The sequence below is a fragment of the Gopherus evgoodei genome, chromosome 8 (assembly GCF_007399415.2).
Source record: "Gopherus evgoodei ecotype Sinaloan lineage chromosome 8, rGopEvg1_v1.p, whole genome shotgun sequence".
In the NCBI taxonomy this organism is placed as follows: Eukaryota; Metazoa; Chordata; order Testudines; family Testudinidae; genus Gopherus; species Gopherus evgoodei.
Window position 1 is genome coordinate 79,987,623 of NC_044329.1, and position 20,068 is coordinate 80,007,690.

Genomic DNA, 20,068 nt, shown 5'->3' on the forward strand with positions numbered 1-20,068 from the left:
AGCATCTTTGCTGCCTGCTTCCTCACACCCACCTCCAATCTGAGCACAGCTTGCCAGTCATCCACATGTGGAATACACATAGGGACCAGGACTTGAGGAAGAAATGGAGGTTATGTACTGTAACTGGAAATTCTTTGACGTGTGTTCACTATCTGTAGTGCACTACCCGTCCTCCATCCCCTCTGCTTCGAATCTGATTAGATTCGCAGTAAGAAGAGGAACTGAAGGGACAACGACCTGCACTGTCTCTTATACCCTTGCTTGGGAGAATGAGGAGACGTACTGTACACAGAGCTGTCCCTAGGTATCAGCATTCCAAGCATGTGCTTGGAGAGGCAGTTTTCAAGCAGTGGCATTCTGGCTCCGGCCTTTTGTTGTTGTTGTTTTTCCTTCGGCAGCGGCATTCTGGCTTTTTTTTTCCCTTGGGGCAGCAAAAAATGTGGAGCCGACCCTGACTGCACATGTGTGGGCCAACAGACACTGCTTGTTAAAATCTCACACTTGGGCATATAGTGTGCAGCATGTGTAACCATGTGTTGAATAGAGATAAAACCACAAATCTTAAAGAACTTCCAGTTACAGTAAGTAACCTCCATTTCTTCCAAGTAGACTTTTCTGTCTGAAGTTATTTGTATTCATTCCAGTGAGTCATAATTCCAAGAAGGAATTTCCTGATTTGGAATCTAGTGCTGACTCCCAAACACCAAAAGGGAGACTGAGGAATTGGGAATACTTGCAGAGGCGTGGTTTTTTGGCAGAATTCCCTGCTAGTTTATCCTTTAGCCCAATAGATCACAGAGACTGCCTGTTCTTCTCCTGATTCTAGTCAGGTGTTTTGCTAAATCTTTTCAGGGACTGTATATTCTCCCAGAAGATTGTGGAGACAAGTGGCTCTCCCTAGAGTGGATTTTAGTTATATCTTGCTCAAAAAAAGATAGACTTCACAGGGATTTCTAGCATATGATTAAAGGATCCCTTGGGTAGTCAACAGGAATCTCTTGGATGAAAACTTATTTTATTTCAGTGCCATGCTGTTTATTCATTTGTGTGTTCATATTAGTTATTTACTGACTGGAGTTTTTCCTAAGTAAAGCCTGCAGGAATTGGCCCTTGATCTGCCTTTCTTTGATTCTGTAACTTAGTAAAAGACATTGTCATTCTCAAATGTTTTATACTTCATTTTATTGCTTTTATGTTTTGTTTACACTATTGTATAAATTGAACTAAAGAGTATTAAATTTTCTGACCACCTGAAGAGAAATAAAATTGACTATTGTTGAAAAGAAAACATTGACCATCTATTGAAAAAATGCTAGATAAAAGACCTCTTGTTAAAATTAGTTATGCTTTATATTTATTTGCTATAATGCAGTTGTTGAAAATAATAATTTGGGATTAGGAATTCCATATAAAAATATTACAACATTTTTCAATTTTTACAGGTGTAACACTATCAAATGCAATGGTAAATGCAGGTCTGACATCGTTTAAAAAAATTGAAGATGCAAACGCAAGGGAGCTTGAATTGGTATTTAAAAATTTTTATGCATATTTACACAAGGAAAATGCTAATGTTTAATACTTAATAAGTTATAGACTGCAGTGTTCTAAGTGGTTCATTCTTGTTCAGTATCACATTAGATTAAAGAAATATGCAATTATGTGACAGAGGTAGTTGATTCTTTTCCTGAATCTGGTTAAGTTGATGTTTTGCTTCAGTTATAAGTTACATCTTAATTTTACTGACATTTTTGTATTACCATATGCGGGAAGAGAGATTCACCCTAAAACTTTCCACTAACTAAAACAATAATAGCTCAAATTCAGGAATTTCATCATTATCCTTTTAGTAGTGGAAAGTTGTAGAATGAAATCCTGGCCCTGCTGAAGTCAATGGCAAACTCCCATTGAACATCAGTGAGGCCATCTCACCGCTGGTGCGGAAAGATGTGGGATTAAATTTTACTGGGTTCCTGATGCACAATTTCTTTGGCATTTCTGGTTCTCAAGTGTGATAGCATCCTCTCCTCACAGTGTGTAAGGTGCTCTTTCAGATCTCCAAATGTTGTGGGCTTCATTAATACTCTTGTTTTGCATTTGGGAATTTGTTAGATCTTGATTTGCTTTCTCTGCCTGTTTCCCCCCCCCCCCCCAGTTTCTTGTGTTTCATCATTTAATACATTAAAGTATAGGACAACATAGTATAGATACCTAATGTAGGCACTAGAGGCAGCTTTTTGAGGTCTGGCTCTACTCTGGAGAGGAGCAACAGTTTGAAACGTTTCTGGATTTTTGGTTAGGTTGCTATTCAGGTTACCATTGGAGGTAGGGAGATAGGAATCTTATATTTGGTTTGGTTTTTTTTAATGACTCAGATGGTCTTACTTGGTTCCTTGTCCTTGGTTTTAAATTTCTCTCATATGTAGTTTACTGTTATTTTATCATAATATAAAAAGTTGCAAAATCAAGTACTCCAAAGTTAGAAAATGCCAGAATTAAGATTTCCTGTGCAACCTTCATTTGGCTCCCTTTTGTTTATGCATTATGATACAATATTTAATTATATGATTGCATATTACTTTCTCCGCAGAATGCCTGCCACATTAAGTGCAGTGCTGCCCGGCTAAGGCAGGCTAGTCCCTAACTGTTCTGACACTGGTCTGCACCCTGGAAATGGCCAACAGCAGGTCTGGCTGCTAGGCAGGGTAGGCCACCAGGCTCTGCGTGTGGCCCTGGCTCCGAGCACCAGCTCTGCACTCCCATTGGTTGGTTCCCGGTCAATGGGAGCTGAGGGACTGTGCCTGCAGGTGAGAGCGGCGTGGAGCCACTTGCGCGCCTCCACCTAGGAGCCAGACCTGCTGGTGGCCACTTTCAGGTTGCAGCGTGGTCTGTGGTGCCAGGACAGGCAGGAAGCCTGCCTTAGCACCGCTGCTGACCAGGAGCCACCTGAGGTAACCCCGTGCCCCAATCTCCTACCCCAGCTCTGAGACACCCCCCCCAAACCTGGAGCCCCTTCCTGCACCCCAAACCCCTCATCCCTGGCCCCAGCCCAGATCCTGAACCCCCAGCTCAGAGCCCGATCCCCTCCCTCACCCCAAACTCCTGCCCCATCCCAGAGCCCCCTCCCACACCCCGAACCTCTCATCCCCAGCTCCGTTGAGTCATGGGCATCAACAGTTTTCTTCAACTGGGTCACCAGAAAAAAGTTTGAAAACCACTGTTCTAGACCATTACTCTCCACTGCACAACCCTGATTCAGTCCAGAGGAAGTCCATCCTGTGCACTGAATGAGGTGGGGTCTCAAGGGAAAGATATGTGGTTATGTAATCCAAGACCATATCGTGAACCATATGCACAAGAGTGCCAAATTAAGATTGCAAAAGCTAACTTTTTGTGTGCTTGACTTTGCAACTTTTTTGTTCTTTTAACATAGTTTTTGTGTGTAATTTCTTAGATTTTTAAAAAAGTAAATCGAAAAAACAAATACTGTCACGTGTCTTCAAATTGACATCCAAATGGTTCATCAGCAGGGTTAGAACCTCTAGATCCTCAGCACTGGCCTCTGCCACTGAAGCCAACAGAGTAAATGATAACAAGAGTAGGTTATCATCTGCTATGTGGACCAGCACTAGAGGGGGATAAGACACATTTTACCAGTATTTCATAGATATTTGCTCTCTTCCATTCTCCTTGTGTATTCAGTCCCAGTCTCCACACCTCAGGCTTCTTGTCCCAGTCTCCTTGCTCAGCCAGTCCCTGCCTCCCCTCCCTCCAGCTTTTAGTCCCAGGCTCCAATTAGTCCAACACTTCCCCTCAGATCCCAGTGTCAACCCACAACTCTTAGTCACAGTTTCTCTCTCCCCTTCCCCTACTTGCAGTTTCAGTGTCACCAAGCTCCTTGTCACTATCTACTCCTTTCCTTCCCCCTGGTCTGGCTCTTGTTCTTTCCACATTCAGGTCAGGCAGCTTCCTCTCCCATGCTGCCTGGGCTTAGCACAGGGTCCTTGAGTGCCCATGGGAGGCAAGCTCTATGCTTTCAGTTTTGGTACCTGATCCTGCACCCGGCCCCAGCCCATAGCAGACAGGAGCAGCAATTACAGAGAAAGTCTTGCCTGTATTCCTGTGTTCAGGCATACTCTGTTGCTCTTTGGGCATGGTGCATGCCTAGTTTGGACAGGACTAGGAGCTGTGAGGAGATGGAGGCTGCATGCTCATTGAGGATGGACTATTCAGAGATTTTTAGCTACTAAACTTTAAGTCTCTACTGAGCATGTGAGAACTGAGATTTTTCAAAGGTTTATAATTTGGCCAAGTGTGGGTGGGTTTTCACATGAACAGCAAAATGCACATTCCTAACACAAAGGCCACTCTTGCCAAATGTCAGTTCCCAGCTCCAAAGTCTGGGAGTGATAGAGCTTCTCAAAGAAAAAGTCACCAGAATTCTTTTGATGTTGCAAAACAATGCTTTCTTCCCTAACCTCATTCTTGGAAGAAACTGAACTGTTTTAACTGAAACATTCATCGTCCTGCCCAAAAAGATCAGCCTGTGACAGACACCAAAAAATGGAAAATTTCATCCTGATGGTTAAAGTTTGACAGAGTTTTAAGTGGCTGAAAGTAGTGTCTTATAATTGGAAATGTCAGGAAACTTTAATAGGTAGTGCTGCCAGCCTATAACATTAGGATAATATACATTTCCTTAGGGCAGAGGTTCTCAAACTATGATCTGTGGACCACCAGTGATCCGTGAACTCCATTCAGGTGGTCCGCAGATAGTTCCCTCTAAGGTGCGTGCCTGGTCAGCTGCACACGAGACAATGAAGGGCCACCCACCTAATTAGTAGAGCTGCACAGGCATAGCTCCACAAATTAGGTGCCCGTACCCTGGAGAAGACACACATGTAAGGTGAGGTGGTGGCCTTGGGGGGAATAGGGTGTAGGTGGTATGGGGCAGTGGGGTGAGAAGAGGGAGTAGGGGCAATTTGGGATGTGCAGGGCTGTGGCTGCCAGGGAGAGATGGCCCTCCTTCCCAGCCCCAGCTCAGGGGCTGCCACACGGGAGAGAAAGGGCACATCCATCGCATTAGAAAGGTAAGACTACTGATACTAAAATATGAGTTGTGTGCTTTTATTTGTAGAACAAAAAAAACTGTTTATTATTAAGGTTTTTTTTAATATGGTGCTTTTATCCAAATTGCTTTACAATAGTTAGCTAACAATACAAACAACATTTGGAAAGATCATTAAGTGGTCCACTGAGAGCCTCAGCAATTTTCAAGTGGTTGAAAAAAAGTTTGAGAACCACTGCCTTAGGGGAACCCCTGTGAATGCTGGGTCATCTAGTAACTTCTTTTTATTATGGTATTGCCAATACTGCAACTAAAACATCTCCTTTCGCCTACTCCATAGTAATGTTGAGGAATTATGGTCCTTCCAAAATGACAATAGAAGCTCTCTATGGTCCCAAAACACTTATTTGTATGACTGAAGTTATGCTTGGATTTCCATATATGTGCTATCACAGTTTTCTCTCAAGAATAGCCCTTACCCAGGACTAGAGTTTTTCCCCCCCTCTTACTCTGAATAGTATAATTTATCAGATAAAGTTGTTCATATTCATTCTAGCGTGATTTGAACCATTTTACTGGGGGCAGTCTTCTATAGCATTTATTTTTTGTGGGCGGAGGAGGGCCGGGACTAAGAAGTTTAGTAGGTTTCAATTTCCTTGCCTGTTGAGGATTCTGAGTGAGATGAGAGTCAGCATCTGAGAGAGTATTCTGCTTGTGGCTGAACAGTTATTGTACATCAAAGCAACTGATATTTTTTCTTGTCAGCTCTTTCCTGGTTGGTGAAGTATTAACTGCTTCCAGTTAAGACATTTCTTCATCAAGATGAAGAAAAAAGAAATTATACCATCCCTGGAAAATAATTATCCCTCTTTAATAATAAGTACAGTATTTGCAAATTATGGGCCAAATCTTGAAACGATATGGAAATCTCCATCTTCTTCGATATTAAGGGTAGTTGTAGATAAATAAGAACTGTCCACAGTTGATCCTGTGCATTCTCTTATTAAACTTCTTTATTTGAAAGTTATTTTTATTACCAGTGGAACATGACTTGTAATATATCAGAAATAAAACTAAATATTTGCAGATTTTAAACAGACATCCTCCTTTTGGAAACCAAATAAAAGAATCTGTGCTACACCTGCCAAAATATGAACTTGACATTGAACAGGTAACTTCTTCCATGCGCTTTACTGGATAATGATTTTTATGATTGTTTTTGCTTTAGAATTCTGCTAACATAGTAAAAATAAAATATTTCAACAAAATATTACAATATTAAATGTCTGCATCCCCCATCAGGAAAATGAAACCAGTCATGCCCCCCTTCAGCCTTGCCATGTGTTGTTAAAGGCCTGCCCATTTAATTTATACATATTCTGTGTTCCTAAGAGTGTTCTTTGTGAGCTCTATATGGGCACACTCCACATTTTAGGAAATATTGTCATAAGAAATGTTCCTGAAACATACGTTCATTCAAAGACTTCTTAAGTCAGTTGTCTACATTCTACACAAAATATCTGATCTCTTTCTTTTCTTGTGTTTGTCAGCAATCTTTTTATATTAAAAGAGGTGAAAGGAGACAGTTCACCTATTGATCTAGATCTTTTGAATATGGAAATCTGACAGCTCTCTTCCATCTTAAATATCAAACATGAGGCAAAAAGAGGTCAATAAAGAACATTTTTCTGTTTTTCGATGTCAGATTCAAGAACATACAGAAACAATAGCTGATTAGAATCAAATAATTGATAACATGCATATCAAAGGAGGCATGATCTAATGCTTTGGGTGGGAGACAGGAAATCCTGAGTTCTGATACTCACTCCCTCTCTGGCATTGGGCAAGTCACTTAACCAGTCTGCCTCGTCTTTCTTATCTTCAAAATGTGGATAATAACACTTAATTGCCTCATAGCGTTGTTAAGACAATTAGTTACAGTTGGTACTTTGAAGATGAAAAACTTGATATAAGTTTAAAGTGTTAGACTATTACTATAATAATGATCAATTGAGTTTTATTCTGTCATTTTGTAGATTAGCACAAGTGCTTAAATAACATATTGGTAATTCTTAAATCCTTTTCAGAAGGAAAAGTTAACAATGATAAATGCTGCACAAAGATCGGCCTGCATTATTAAAGTTTTTTTTCCTATAAAATTGAAGCAAGAAGTATCTAGTTTTCTTGCTTCATCCCCAGATATATTTACATATGAATTAATGAGAGAAAAGGGGGATTTTTCTTGTCTTATTCTGTATTCTTTCCTGTGAAGCTAGTTCATATTTAATTTGATATATATATTTGTGTCTGATACATTTTTGTTTATGCCAACAATAGAGGATCAGAATTTAATGTATTAACCTCTTTCAGCCAAGATTTATTGTGATTCTATTTTACTTTATGTATTCCAATTTGGACCCATAATAGCTGATATCATTAACTGAAAAAAACACCAAGACCATCTCAAATCAGCATTTGAAATAGCATTATATTGTTTATGAAAAATATACATACATGTAAAATACACTTCGTTTTTACCATAAGTTTCTCCAATGCAATTATTTCATATATCTTCCATAAGAATTCTTCAAAATGATAGGCACAGTTCATTTCTCTAGAATTTGGTGATCACATTTCTGGCTTCCATTAACCACTGATTAATCATTTAAATGGTATAATTAGTACCCAGCAATTAAATTTAATAAAAGGATATAGAAGCTTTGATTGTTATATTATCAACCTGTGCCAGACTGAACTATGCGTGACCTGAAGAAGAACCCTCTATAACTTGAAAGCTTGTCTCACTCACTAACAGAAGTGGGTCCAATAAAAAAAATTACCTAATGCCCCCTGTCTCCAACATAGAACCCAGCAGTTGTGACTGTAAGTCATTACAATAGGAAGGTTCTTTAGGGGTTTGTGAGAAAGAAGTTGATGGTCTCAGTCTAGTTTGTAGTGAAAAAAGTTCACTCTCAAAACTGCCATGATTAACACTCATCATTGCAGTCTTAACACTAGAAAAATAATGGAGACCGAACTATCTTCACTCAGCTAAAGTAGTCTCCTTCTAAATCAGACAGATGCACATTGGAATGGGGGAACAGGGCAGTGCTGAGAGAGCTTGCCTCGCTGCTGTCCATAATGAACTTGTTATGTGGGTGAATAGAATAATAGTGGATTCACGCACATCACCAGTCTGACATATTTTGAAAATATTAGGATTACAGTAACTCCTCACTTAAAGTCATCCCGGTTAACCTTGTTACGTTGCTGATCAATTAGACAACATGCTTGTTTAAAGTTGCGCAATGCTCTCTTATAATGTCGTTTGGCAGCCGCCTGCTTTGTCCACTGCTTGCAGGAAGTGCAGCCCATTGCAGCTAGCTGATGGGGGGCTTTGAACCAGGGTGGACCGGCAGCCCCCTATCAGCTCCCCATTGCCCTAAATTCCCTGTGCGGCAGCCACCCAGCAGGCTGTCAATAGCTGGCAGTTCAGCTGTCCCTCCCCCCACTGCCATGTGCTGCTCCTGCCCTCTGCCTTGGAGCTGCTCCCCAGAGCCTCCTGCTTGCTAGTTGGGGGGCGGGGAAGGAGGGCTAATGTCAGAGTGTTCCCCTCTCCCCTGCTTCTGCACCCTGCTTACCCCACCTCCATAGAGCAGGGCGGGAGGAACACGACAGAGCTCAGGACTGAGGGAGCTTGCTTGCAGCATGGGCTGTCTCAACTTGCTGATCTGCTTAAAAAGGCAGTGTACTTACAGTGGAGTCAGCATACTTAAAAGGGCAATGCGCATCTCTCTCTCTCACATAGGGTGTTTGTCTCTGTCTGCCATGCTGTACCACCTCAACCAAGCTTCACAATCATCGCTGTGTATCAGTATTAAATTGTTTGTTTAAAACTTATACTCTGTCTGTGTGTGTGTGTGTGTATGTGTGTGTATATATATAGAGAGAGAGAGAGAGAGAGAGAGACTTTTGTCGTAAAAATTCTTTCCTGGAACCTAATCCCCCTATTTACATTAATTCTTATGGGGAAATTGGATTCACTTAACATCATTTCGCTTAAAGTCGCATGTTTCAGGAATATAACTACAATGTTAAGCAAGGAGTTACTGTACTTAAAGTTCTAGTAAAATAGGTATTTTACAAACAACACATTTCTAGAAAGCACCTGGTTTAAAGACTGTAACACGTTTTGAAATGCTAGTATAAATAGGGCATAAATCATTATTTCTGTGTTTGAACTCCAGCAATGGATACATGATGAACATTCATATCTTTCTTTGGATTTACTAGTAAACAGACTGTTCCACTGGAAGTCACTGGTGTGCATCCCTCATAGAATCAGATTTCTATTTTCCTTGGCAATGAACAGAAGGGGTTTTTCTGTGCTGTAACATTCATCTTTGGCTAGAAGTGCAGAGTATCTTAGAACAGTCATTCAAACTTAGAATCTCAGCAGTGAAATCACGATGATAGCCCTTTCTGTTGTGTGGACAAAACAAATGTGTGTTCTGTTGAAATTGCACCTATCCATATTGAGCCTTTGTTAGTGCATGGTGTACAAATTCATGAAAAGGCATGTGGCTTACTCTGAAGTGTTTTTACTGGTTATATCGTTTTATGTATGATTTATTTTCCTAGCTTGCAAAATACAGCGATACGGTGGCTGAAATCTTAGTGACCATCATATTAACAAACTTTAAACAGCTTCAGATTAAGAGAACTGCACCAGACTTTCACTATGTAACCTTGATTATAGGAGATGCTGATAATCAAGTGGTTTTTAAACAGAAAATTATGTAAGTGTGATCAGTCATGTTATTTACATCTTTAGGAATGCCATTTTGTATTATTTCCATGAAGAGTCAAATAATATGTAGCTAGTGTAACATTTTTTTATATTAATGAGACTAACCAAATCTCTGTTATTTTAGTGGAAGTCCTGCTGCAAATGGATTCCCTAAGCCTGATTCTCTGTTGCTTTGTGCACTGTGTAAAATGGGTATAAAGTGCTTCTTGATTTCGTAGCATTTTACAGTTGCTTTGCACTGGTGTAAATGGCTAAACAAGGCACAGTGCAGTAGTCAGTCCCCTTGCATATATCATGCCATTCTAAATATCTGTGCAATTGTTATCAATTTTAGTGATTATATTGAAGCCAAAAGCATCCAGTTTTAATATAAATATACAAAATTTACATTAAGTAATGCTAATGGAAAGGAAACTTTTGAATTGTTACTCATGAAAATTAGGTACTGAAATATTTACATAGGCAGAACTTGCCTACCTTTCCTACACAGGTTTTTCTTCTCACCTGGTGGAGGAATTAGACACTCTCTCCAGTTGGATGAGCTGTACTTGAAGGGAATAGGAAACAAAGAGTAAAATAAATCTTTTCCAACTAGATGACCTGCACCTGGGTCCTGATCAAGTCCTCACAAAGAGGAAGGCTTACTCTTTGCACCTTGCAAAACTGGAATCTCATCTTCAGGACCCTGGCTATCTTACGGCTGCAGGCCCTGAGGGCACATCCTATGAGAATGTTTTTAGTAGACTCCCTCATCAGTTAGATCACCTGAATCAAAACTGCTGCATGGTCTTTTACTAGATTTCCATACTGCTAGATAACAAATAATGTGACTTCTTTTAATAAAATGTTTACCACTATCTTACTGTCCATTGTGTATACTTAATATCATTATATTATTATATGTTGCAGGGATTCTGTCTTGCTGAAAAATGGAAATTGGACTAAAAAAATTGAAGTGAAAAGAGCTCTTAAATCTGAGGAACTTAGCATAAATTTAATTAGCTCTGAATATGGTAGGTTTATTGATATGATTAGCATTTTAAAATATACTTTTAAAGATGTTGAATAAATAGTGAAACCAGTTTCCTTTATACCAAACCAAAAATTTAATAAAATTGAATTAATTTTAAAATAATATTCTATTCATTGTTTTATTGTATGGCATATTACACTAAAAGCATTAATTATGAGATTTTTCTAATGTAACTGTTCCATCTAAGTATCCTGTACATTACCAGTCATCTCTCTTTCCTCCCTAGGATTTAACCCGAGCCCTTCTTCCCAAAACTCTTTAGAAAATGACTCCAGAACACTTCACCCCATCCATCCCCAAAGTTTTCCAGTCTCCTCTGTCAGTTCTGAGCCACATACCAATTCATCACATCAGATTTGCCTGATTTAACATTGATTCTCTTAATGTCAAATCCCTCCTAGTCTTTAACCTTGTTTAGATTGTTCTTTTGTCCAAAGCTGTATATATTAAGAGCATTTAACATCAAAAGTACTATCAGCACTTAGTTGTACTTCTTGTGTAACTGCAAATAGTGCTACTAATGTTCCCTAACAGCAGCTTGCAATGCTAAGGAGGTGAAAATTGTTCAAAATTGGATACAAGATATGCCCAAGACACAGTCCCACTTCCTAAAACAAATACATACACACATGTTAAAGTGAACAATGTACACTAATCAGATTAGCTAAATGATTCTTTTAGGAACCATAACTTTACATTTCCTGAATTTTTTTGTTTAAATCTCAACCATAACATTAAATGCAAAATACTATATTACTACAATGATAAATTATGAAAATATACTGTATAACACTTCATTATAAAATTGGAAGTACAGTAAATGGTAATTGAAATTTTTTTTTTATATTTACGTAAACATTTTCATGGATCATTTCTAAAAGTTGGGGTGGATATTCAGCAAAACTATACAGCCTTTTACTTAGGACCAAAAAGGTTTGGAAATGAAGTGGTTTTACAAAGAAAATTAGAAGCTGAGTCTTCGCCTATGTATCATGCCTCTTCAATAAGATCAGCAGCAGCGAGAAAGGATACAGGTAAGTAATAATACTCTAGAGTCTCACATCCTGCACCGTTGAGATCAATGGAAGTTTGGTCAGTTACTTCAATATGAGTAGGACTGGGCCCCATATTTTTTCATCTTTCCTCACTTTTGAGTAAAATGTTGTGCTAATACACACTAGAATATATTAAGGAATTTAGTGTACTATGGCTTTGAATCTGGTATAGATAATTAGGACTATTTCCATCGAGTCCCAACTAGGGCATAGAGTGTTGCTCCATTGGCTCAACAGTTAGTACAATACGTTTCCACAGGGAACTGAATTTGAGAAAGAAGTTGGACATCTAGTACCTCGCGCCTTCAGAGTTTTAGAGTGGTGTTAAGGTGATGCTTAGAGCTTTTAATGGGGACAGTTATTGCTTTGCTATGAAAACAATCTTAGCAACCCAAAGGGGAAGTCTCTCTGGCAAACATGTAGCAATTGACTTTTTTGACCCAAAAGTTTGAAGGTGAACAAAAATCTAGTGCCATGGATGACTTTGTTCCTTTTTCTCCCTGAGAAACCCTCAACAAAATCAGTGAAATAGAAAAACGTCAGTATTTCTTCTTATTATTATTACCTCAGGAGGTGCCTGTAACCGAGAGATCACCTACATGAAACTTGGGAACAGAGAATGCAGCCATCACTGTAAAAATAAAGATGTATGTGGACATGACTGCTGTGAGTTTCATGAAAACTCATTATTTCTAACATCTAAATTCAAAGGATCTAATTCCCTCATTTACACAAGTGTAATTTAGGATTTTGTTGATATTAATGGTGACATTGCTGTAAAAAGAGTACAAAGCAAGAGAATCATGCTTAAAATGTCAATATAATGCAATCTAAAAAGTAAAAATTAATAAATAACTGCAGTATAATTATTCTGTAGCTAATACAATGAGGAGTAATATTTTACAGAATTTGATAGCAATGTCAAGCTTTTCATATTGTGGCAAATTGCCAGTACTGTTATGCTGGGTCTCACGCTCTCTCTTCTTTGGGGAAGGTTTCAGGGCACCATTGCTTGCCTCTGAACCGGTATTTTAATTACCCCACTAGTGTCCTTGAGGAGGGGAGTGGAGGGGGAGGGACCTGGGCCCACCCTCTTCTCCAGGTCCCAACCCAGAGGCCCTGAGGTTTGTGGTGAACCACTTGAACTAGCAGTTCCTTCCCCTGGGCTACTTCCCTCTCCTGCCCTTCAGCTTGGGAAGGGGCTTCTTGCCCTCCTTTTACACAAGCCAGGTGCCCCTTACCTAGGGTTTCTTTTGGATTTCTCAGCCCACCGCAGCACTCCTCCAACCTTTCCTTTTGTCTCTCTTCAATACTGTTCTCTTCTCCAACTCCTTCAAACTGCTCTCTGCTCCAACCAAACCTTCCTGCTCCAACTCCCACACCGTATGACTGAAGCAGGGGTTTTTTATCACATGACTAACTGCTGGTGCTCTAATTGGCTTCAGGTGCTCTAGTTAATCTATAATAAACCTTCCTCCCCTTGCAGGGAATAAGGCTCCCTGCTAACACTCTCCTGCTGCCCTCTGGCCATGCTGTATCACAATATTTTTGTATGAAAACAAATGCATTAAAATTTGTCTTTTATAAAACATCAAAGATGAAATCTTAGCCTCGTTAAAGTCAAAATTCCTATTGACTCAAATGGGGCCTGTATTTTACCCCTTAAATTTAATCTGAAGAATCTTCAATTCCTTTTCTTAGGTAAAGTTGGAGTTTCACAGAAATCTGAGTTAAAGAGAGATTCAAAGTTTTCTTCATACCTAGCTGATTTAAGGAACAGAAACTCAGTTTCATCAGTTCCCCCAGTAAAACGGTTAAAGGTTTGTTTTAACATACACGCTCCTGAAAAAAAAATTATTTAATTTTGTTTATTGAATATATAAGTATTGGTAGATTGAAGGCATTTTATTAATCACATATAGACATGTATAGACAAATGTGTCCCATTGCTGTGAAATATGGAAATAGCAAAGGAGCACAAAAAGGATGGGAAAGGCCCAGTAATCTTGGAAGGGTGTAGCTGCTGAGTGTTATGCTTCCCATGAGCCCATGGAAGCCTTTCTTTGCAAACACTGTCTGGTTTGTACTCTGCAGGTTTAGGAAAGTATGGTGGACTGAATAGCAGGCATAGCTGGAAGCCACCAGTCTGTGACAACCTACGGAAATACTACCTGAAATTATAAGTAAAAATTAATACTGGTGTCCTGAGAGAATTGTGCTGCCAGAGGAGGTTTTAAGAGTAACATTCATTTTAGATTCTTAGACTCCACAGAGTTTCAAGGCTAAGCACTTTGCCCGCTGGATGTGCCTGCAAACCCCTCTTCCCTATGGAGAGAATGTGGCATCTGAGTTTTTGCAATGCTTATTTCCCCCTTCCTGCAGGTTTTTCTGCAGTGGAGGATGATTAGGCCCATAGATAACAGCGAAAGAAATGTGGTTAACAGTCTGGGCTTGCTGAGATACTTGCATTACTCCAAGATCTCACTGGCTAAATTGAATAATGTGCGTAATAAAACTTTTAAAAATCTACCATCAGATAGCTGTACATTTTGTGCATTCATTCTATAAATATGATTAATAACTTCCTGTAGTGGCTTCCTTATTCTTTGGGAAGTGCAAATGCTGTGATCCAGACTATTAAAATACAATAATACACTAATCATCTGTAATAATCTTTTTTTAGATGCAGATACAGTTAAATAAATCTCAAAATGTGGATCTGAAACAATTTGTTTTTACACCGAAATCTTTGTTGCCAGCATTGCCGAGGTACTACATTATTGCTATAAGTATAATAGAATTTAAAACCTGCTCAGTTAAAATTCTCTCATTGGCATAAGCAGTGAAGACCTGTTTTCTGAATCAAATTATTTTTAAAACACAACTTTCTTGTGACTCTGTTTTACTGATTTGTATGAAGGTCTGACTATGCACAGTCTTCTGCCTCAGCTTCACGAGAACACTGGAATAATGTTAATATCCTTGGTAGACCTCAGAACCAGCTGCAATCAGAGAATTATGAAAAGAGTAGTAAGTTATTACTAATGTATGAAATTTTCTATGATTTTTTTCATTGTTTTGAGTTAAATGTTCCTTGCAAAATTAAACCTGTTGAAATCACTACAGCAGCCACCATAGTTGCAGGGAACTGCATATTTAGGGCAATACAATATGCTCTGTCAAGGCAAGGAACTTGCTTTGACATTGGCTTTTCTTCTAAAATCAATTAAAGTTGCAAGCAGAGCTTTCAGCCAATAAATGTCCCTTAAAGGAAAACCGTAGTGGTTAGTTCTAATACCTTAGGCCTAAATCTGTAAATACTTATTGCTGAGTTTGATGCTTATGACTGTGCTTATTCCCATTGATGCCAATTGTAATGCATCAGATAGTTTATCTCCTTCTGCTTTGCACACACCTTTCCCATCATCAGTGGAGTATCTGAGTGAAAAGTGAGCTTTATGCTTTGTATTGTTTGCTGGATTAGGCCTTTAAAACAGGTAAATTAACATTTAGTAAAACCTCCCACTCTATCTATATTAAAAACTGAAGTTTTATTTTAATACCTTTCAAGGTTCTAATTTCTCCATAAATGTGAGTGTATCTTAATAGTCAATGAAACTTTACTGCTGCTTCCCATCACTGTTGATGAAGGTCCCAATCCTACCACATAAGTTATTTTCACTTACATACACTGCATATTTCGTGCTTTCCATTTCTAACACATGCCAATTTACAGTATACAATTGTGTTCTATTTCCAGTGTTCAAAAGATAGCAAAATAAGTAGAAAATACTGCTAACATGAAACTGCTGCCACATCTGCTCATGCTCATTTCTCCTACGCAAGCAGTGAAAGGAAATGGAAACCCTTCCATCCTGCATAGTACTCTCAAATAATGTTTTAGTTCAGCTATCTTAACATATTTTAGTTAAATGCTTTTAAAATTAATTGTTTAAAATGTGTTTGTCTGCTGTGACAATGTGTTCTTGAGGAATTGAATTTATAGGAGAGGGAGACAGTGAGTAAGACTAAATAGAGTGAATAAAGAGCAAATGAATGGGGGAAGTAAAGGGACTGGGCTCATCAGTGTTAAACTTGCACTCCACCAGACCATAATTTTCACACTGGAAAAAAAATTAAATCAGAAGTGACTTGAAATATTCTTTATAAGGGTCCCTTGCTGGAATTTGGAGTGAAGGTGACTTTTTTTAAAATAATGTTGAGAAAAAGTGTGTAGCTAACATAGTTTGCTTTTTTTTATGGGTTGAACAAATAGTCTTAAGCATGCAATCCAGAGTTTTACACCTCTATTATAATTGCATTACAGATTTCTCTTGGGAACATTCTATGACTGTAAGTGAGGAGAGCCATCAGATGATGACGTCAAAGAAAAATCTTAAAGAATCTTTAATGCATAATTTTACTAATGCAGATAAAAGCAGCTCTTGGTTTTCAGAGGCTTTGAATGTGAACTTTGAATTGGGAGATGAAGTTTGGGATGATTTTGATGATGACAAATTAATACATGCTAGCAGCTTTCTCACTGGTGTGGAGAGTAGAGAAGATTTAGGTAATATTATTTTGGTGTAACCTATTGTTTATAATTATCACTGTATGTACCAGATGGACAGTGTACCAGATAATCTTCAAATTAACTCTTCGCCGCCTTTTTGTTAAAAGTAATAGATTATGATCTAAAGTAAAATTTAACTTAAAATCTGTGGGTAACTTAATTGACCATTTGATTTAGAATTGTAGTTTAAAGACAGATTTTTCATTCAAGATTATTGCAGCCTAAATATCAAAGATGATTTTCTACTGAACCTTTGTTCACTGTCTCAGAAGTTGGGTATTTGTTAAAATGATGTGCAGTAAATAGTTAATGTTTTCACTTCAATTGTCACCAATTTGGTACAATTAATTGTAGGCCTTACCAACAAATTATAGACTCAGCACCTGCTAACCCTCTGAATCATCATAGACTTAAGAGGTTTTAAGATCAACAGATTTTGCCTTTTTCCAGCAGGCAAGTTCTACTGTCTAAATGCTGTGAAATTACTTTGCAACTGCCAAACATTGCTCCCTTCCTGTGGCCTGAATTACAGACACCGTATCCACCCTTTTCCCATACATTATATCATAATCAGGTTAATGGATCTGACTTCATGTGTATTATTCCTTATTTCACAATCACAGTCTGAAGCAGGTTCTTTCTGATTGAGTCCATAACCAATCTCTCTCACAAAGATAGATGACTGGAAGAGCCATCCACAGTATTAGATTAGAATACAGATTGGGAGAATTGAAAGTGTCCTTTCTTCCCCGTATCTCCATGTAAATATTCACATTTTAGTCCCATTTCTAGAAGGTACAGAGCACCTTCAAATCTCAATGAAGTAAATGGAATTTGCAGAATTGGGCCTACTCACCAGGGCCTGGGTAGGATAGCTTTATCAAGGTGCATGCTTCAAGTTGGAAAAAGAATGGTTCCTGAGAATCAGGAATTGTTTTGGCCTTCCTGCTTTCTATGTTTCAATACGTGGTATGGTTTTGAAGATAAAATAAAGCTTTGTTAAATTGCATATTGAATTACACATTCATTGTTCGCACAAGTGAATGTAACCATATTAGAATAAATGACCTTGCAATGTATTTCCTTCTGTTGTTCTGCAGCTATGTACATGCTTAAAATCAATAGAAAAGATATCTAAGGAAACAAGCATATTAAAAGTCTCCAAATTATGAAAGTCAAATGATGGATCAATTCAGAATTATTGTGATAATTTTGTAAATATGTGAATTTGTTGGGTTTTTTATTTATGCTGCAGTGTTGATAAATGTAAACTTTAAAATTTATCGTCTTAATGGCATCAGAACAAAATGAGAGTTTTAGAGTAACAAATGTTAAGTTAAACTCTTAGAATAGGTTGCATCTACACTGACAAATGTGACCCTTAATTCACCTCTGGTGGTAGCAATGGCAGGAACTGTAGCACAGATAGGGCTCAAGCAGGCTAAGCTGTTTTCACCACCGTTTTGTCTATCCCCATTCTGAGCAGAGTTGAACAATACAATGGTAAAAAAACCTGTCTAAATTAGTTTCTTCTTTGAATGGTGGTCCCTATATGTATTCCACATGTGGGCACACAGGTGCTTCATGCACCTGAGACCAGAGATTTCTAGCAAATAATGTCTGTTGGACCACACCTGTGCAGTTGTTGTCATGTTCCATACCAAAGGTATAAGGGGTGATTTGAACTGACACTTCTCCAGTTCCTTCTTACTGCAGCATGGCCTGAGTCAGAATCCTCTGTCTCCAGAGAGTATTGTCTACCCATCTATAAACATCTTGTACATAGTTTTAGTATTTTACCATTTTAGTAGTTCTTCTTCGAGTGATTGCTCACATCCATTCCAGTTAGGTGTGCGTGTCGCGCGTGCACGTTCGTCGGAAACTTTTTTACCCTAGCAACTCCAGTGGGCCGGCAGGTCGCCCCCTGGAGTGGCGCCGCCATGGCGCTCAATATATATCCCTGCCGGCCCACCCGCTCCTCAGTTCCTTCTTACCGCCGTGTCGGTCATTGGAACTGTGGAGCGCGGCATAGCTGTCCTCCACGTCCCTAGCTCTCCTTGTTATCTCTCGTTATCTCTCGTTATTGTTATAGTTGTTAGTTAGATTGTTAAGTAATTACGTGTAGATAGGTTGTAAATAGTTGTTTGCCGGGGGCTTTAGCCCTTCCCGGCACCCGGCACCGGGCTCATGCCTGGTTCGCCGGGCTTCAAGCAGTGTGCGGCCTGCAAGAAGCCTATGCCTACCAGCGACCCCCACGACGCGTGCCTGAAGTGCCTGGGGGAATCGCACAGATCAGACAAGTGCCGCATCTGCAAGGCTTTTAAGCCCAGGACAAAAAAGGAGAGAGATCAAAGACTCCGGACTCTCCTTATGGAGGCGGCACTTGACCCGGCGGCTTCGCAGGCCGTGATCTCGGCGCCGGCACCGGATCGCACCGGCACCGACCTTCTCCGGCACCGGGGGCAGAACCAAGACCGTCGAAGTCTGCTACTCCGGCCAGGCAGACCCGACTGGAGCGCCCGGCCTCAACATCGGCCGCGGCGCCACCGGCACCGTCGACTCCGGGCCCGGCGGGTCCGTCGAGTCCGGTGCCGCCAAGCTCCCCCATGAGATCTGGGGTTGAGATATTGGTCCCATCCACGCCGGAGACCTTCGCCTCGGCACGGGACCTCATTGCCTTGACTGAGCCTACTCAGCTGCCACCCCCGGTACCTCCGGTGCGGGTCGCGTCTAGAGGCAAGCCCATGATGTCGGCACCGTCTCGGGACTCGCGCTCGCGGTCCAGGTCCCGACGTCACGGCAGGTCGAGATCTCATCGCCGCTCGCAGTCCCGGCACCGCTCTCCTCGGCGGTACCGGTCGCACTCGCGGCACCGGTCGACCTCAAGGCGGTCGCGGTCGGACTCCAGCCGCCGATGCCGGCACCGTGACTCCAGGAGCCAGTCCCGCCGTCACTCGCCGCACTGGTCGACCTCCCGGCACCGAGCTGGTGGCAGGTCCCGGTCCCGGTCGACCTCCCGGCACCGAGCTGGTGGCAGGTCCCGGTCCCGATCCCGGCACCGAAGCGGCGGCCGGTACCGGTCCAGATACCGGCACCAAGACAGAACCCGGTCCGGGTCCCGATCCCGGCACCGCTATGACTCCCGGTACCGATCCCCGGCACCGAGAAGATCGTCCCTGCCGACCCGCGCAGACCCTTACCAGCCAGGGTCGGCCCCGCCGTGGCCTTCTAGACAGCCGTCGGTCTCCTCACAAACGGACAGCGGGTATGCGCTGGGCACCGACCGGCAGGCGGCGCTCTTTCACGACCCGCCACAACACGACCAAGGCCCGCAGCAGTGGGGGTTTTGGACACCCTGGGCATACCATCAAGCCCAGGGGCCCCAGCAGCTTCCTGCTAGGCCTGCGACGGCGGAGCACAGGGTGCCGGAGGCCTCGTTGTCTCGCCCCCCTCCCTCCCCGGATGGGGAAGAGGGGTCCAAGCAGCAAGACTCCGCTCTGGCTCCTGAGACAGAGGCGAGGGCCGAGGG

General features: G+C 40.8%; 1 protein-coding gene across 1 annotated transcript in view; it reads left to right on the forward strand.

Annotated features, from left to right (window-relative positions):
- HFM1 (helicase for meiosis 1) overlaps positions 1-20,068 on the forward strand; it is a 103,791-nt gene that overhangs the window by 72,223 nt on the left and 11,500 nt on the right. The window contains exons 25-34 of the mRNA XM_030573924.1: positions 1,443-1,528; positions 6,156-6,239; positions 9,710-9,867; positions 10,788-10,891; positions 11,793-11,945; positions 12,540-12,632; positions 13,668-13,786; positions 14,656-14,735; positions 14,887-14,996; positions 16,294-16,536. Coding sequence (XP_030429784.1) covers positions 1,443-1,528; positions 6,156-6,239; positions 9,710-9,867; positions 10,788-10,891; positions 11,793-11,945; positions 12,540-12,632; positions 13,668-13,786; positions 14,656-14,735; positions 14,887-14,996; positions 16,294-16,536 — 1,230 coding nt within the window. The remainder of the gene's footprint in view (positions 1-1,442; positions 1,529-6,155; positions 6,240-9,709; positions 9,868-10,787; positions 10,892-11,792; positions 11,946-12,539; positions 12,633-13,667; positions 13,787-14,655; positions 14,736-14,886; positions 14,997-16,293; positions 16,537-20,068) is intronic.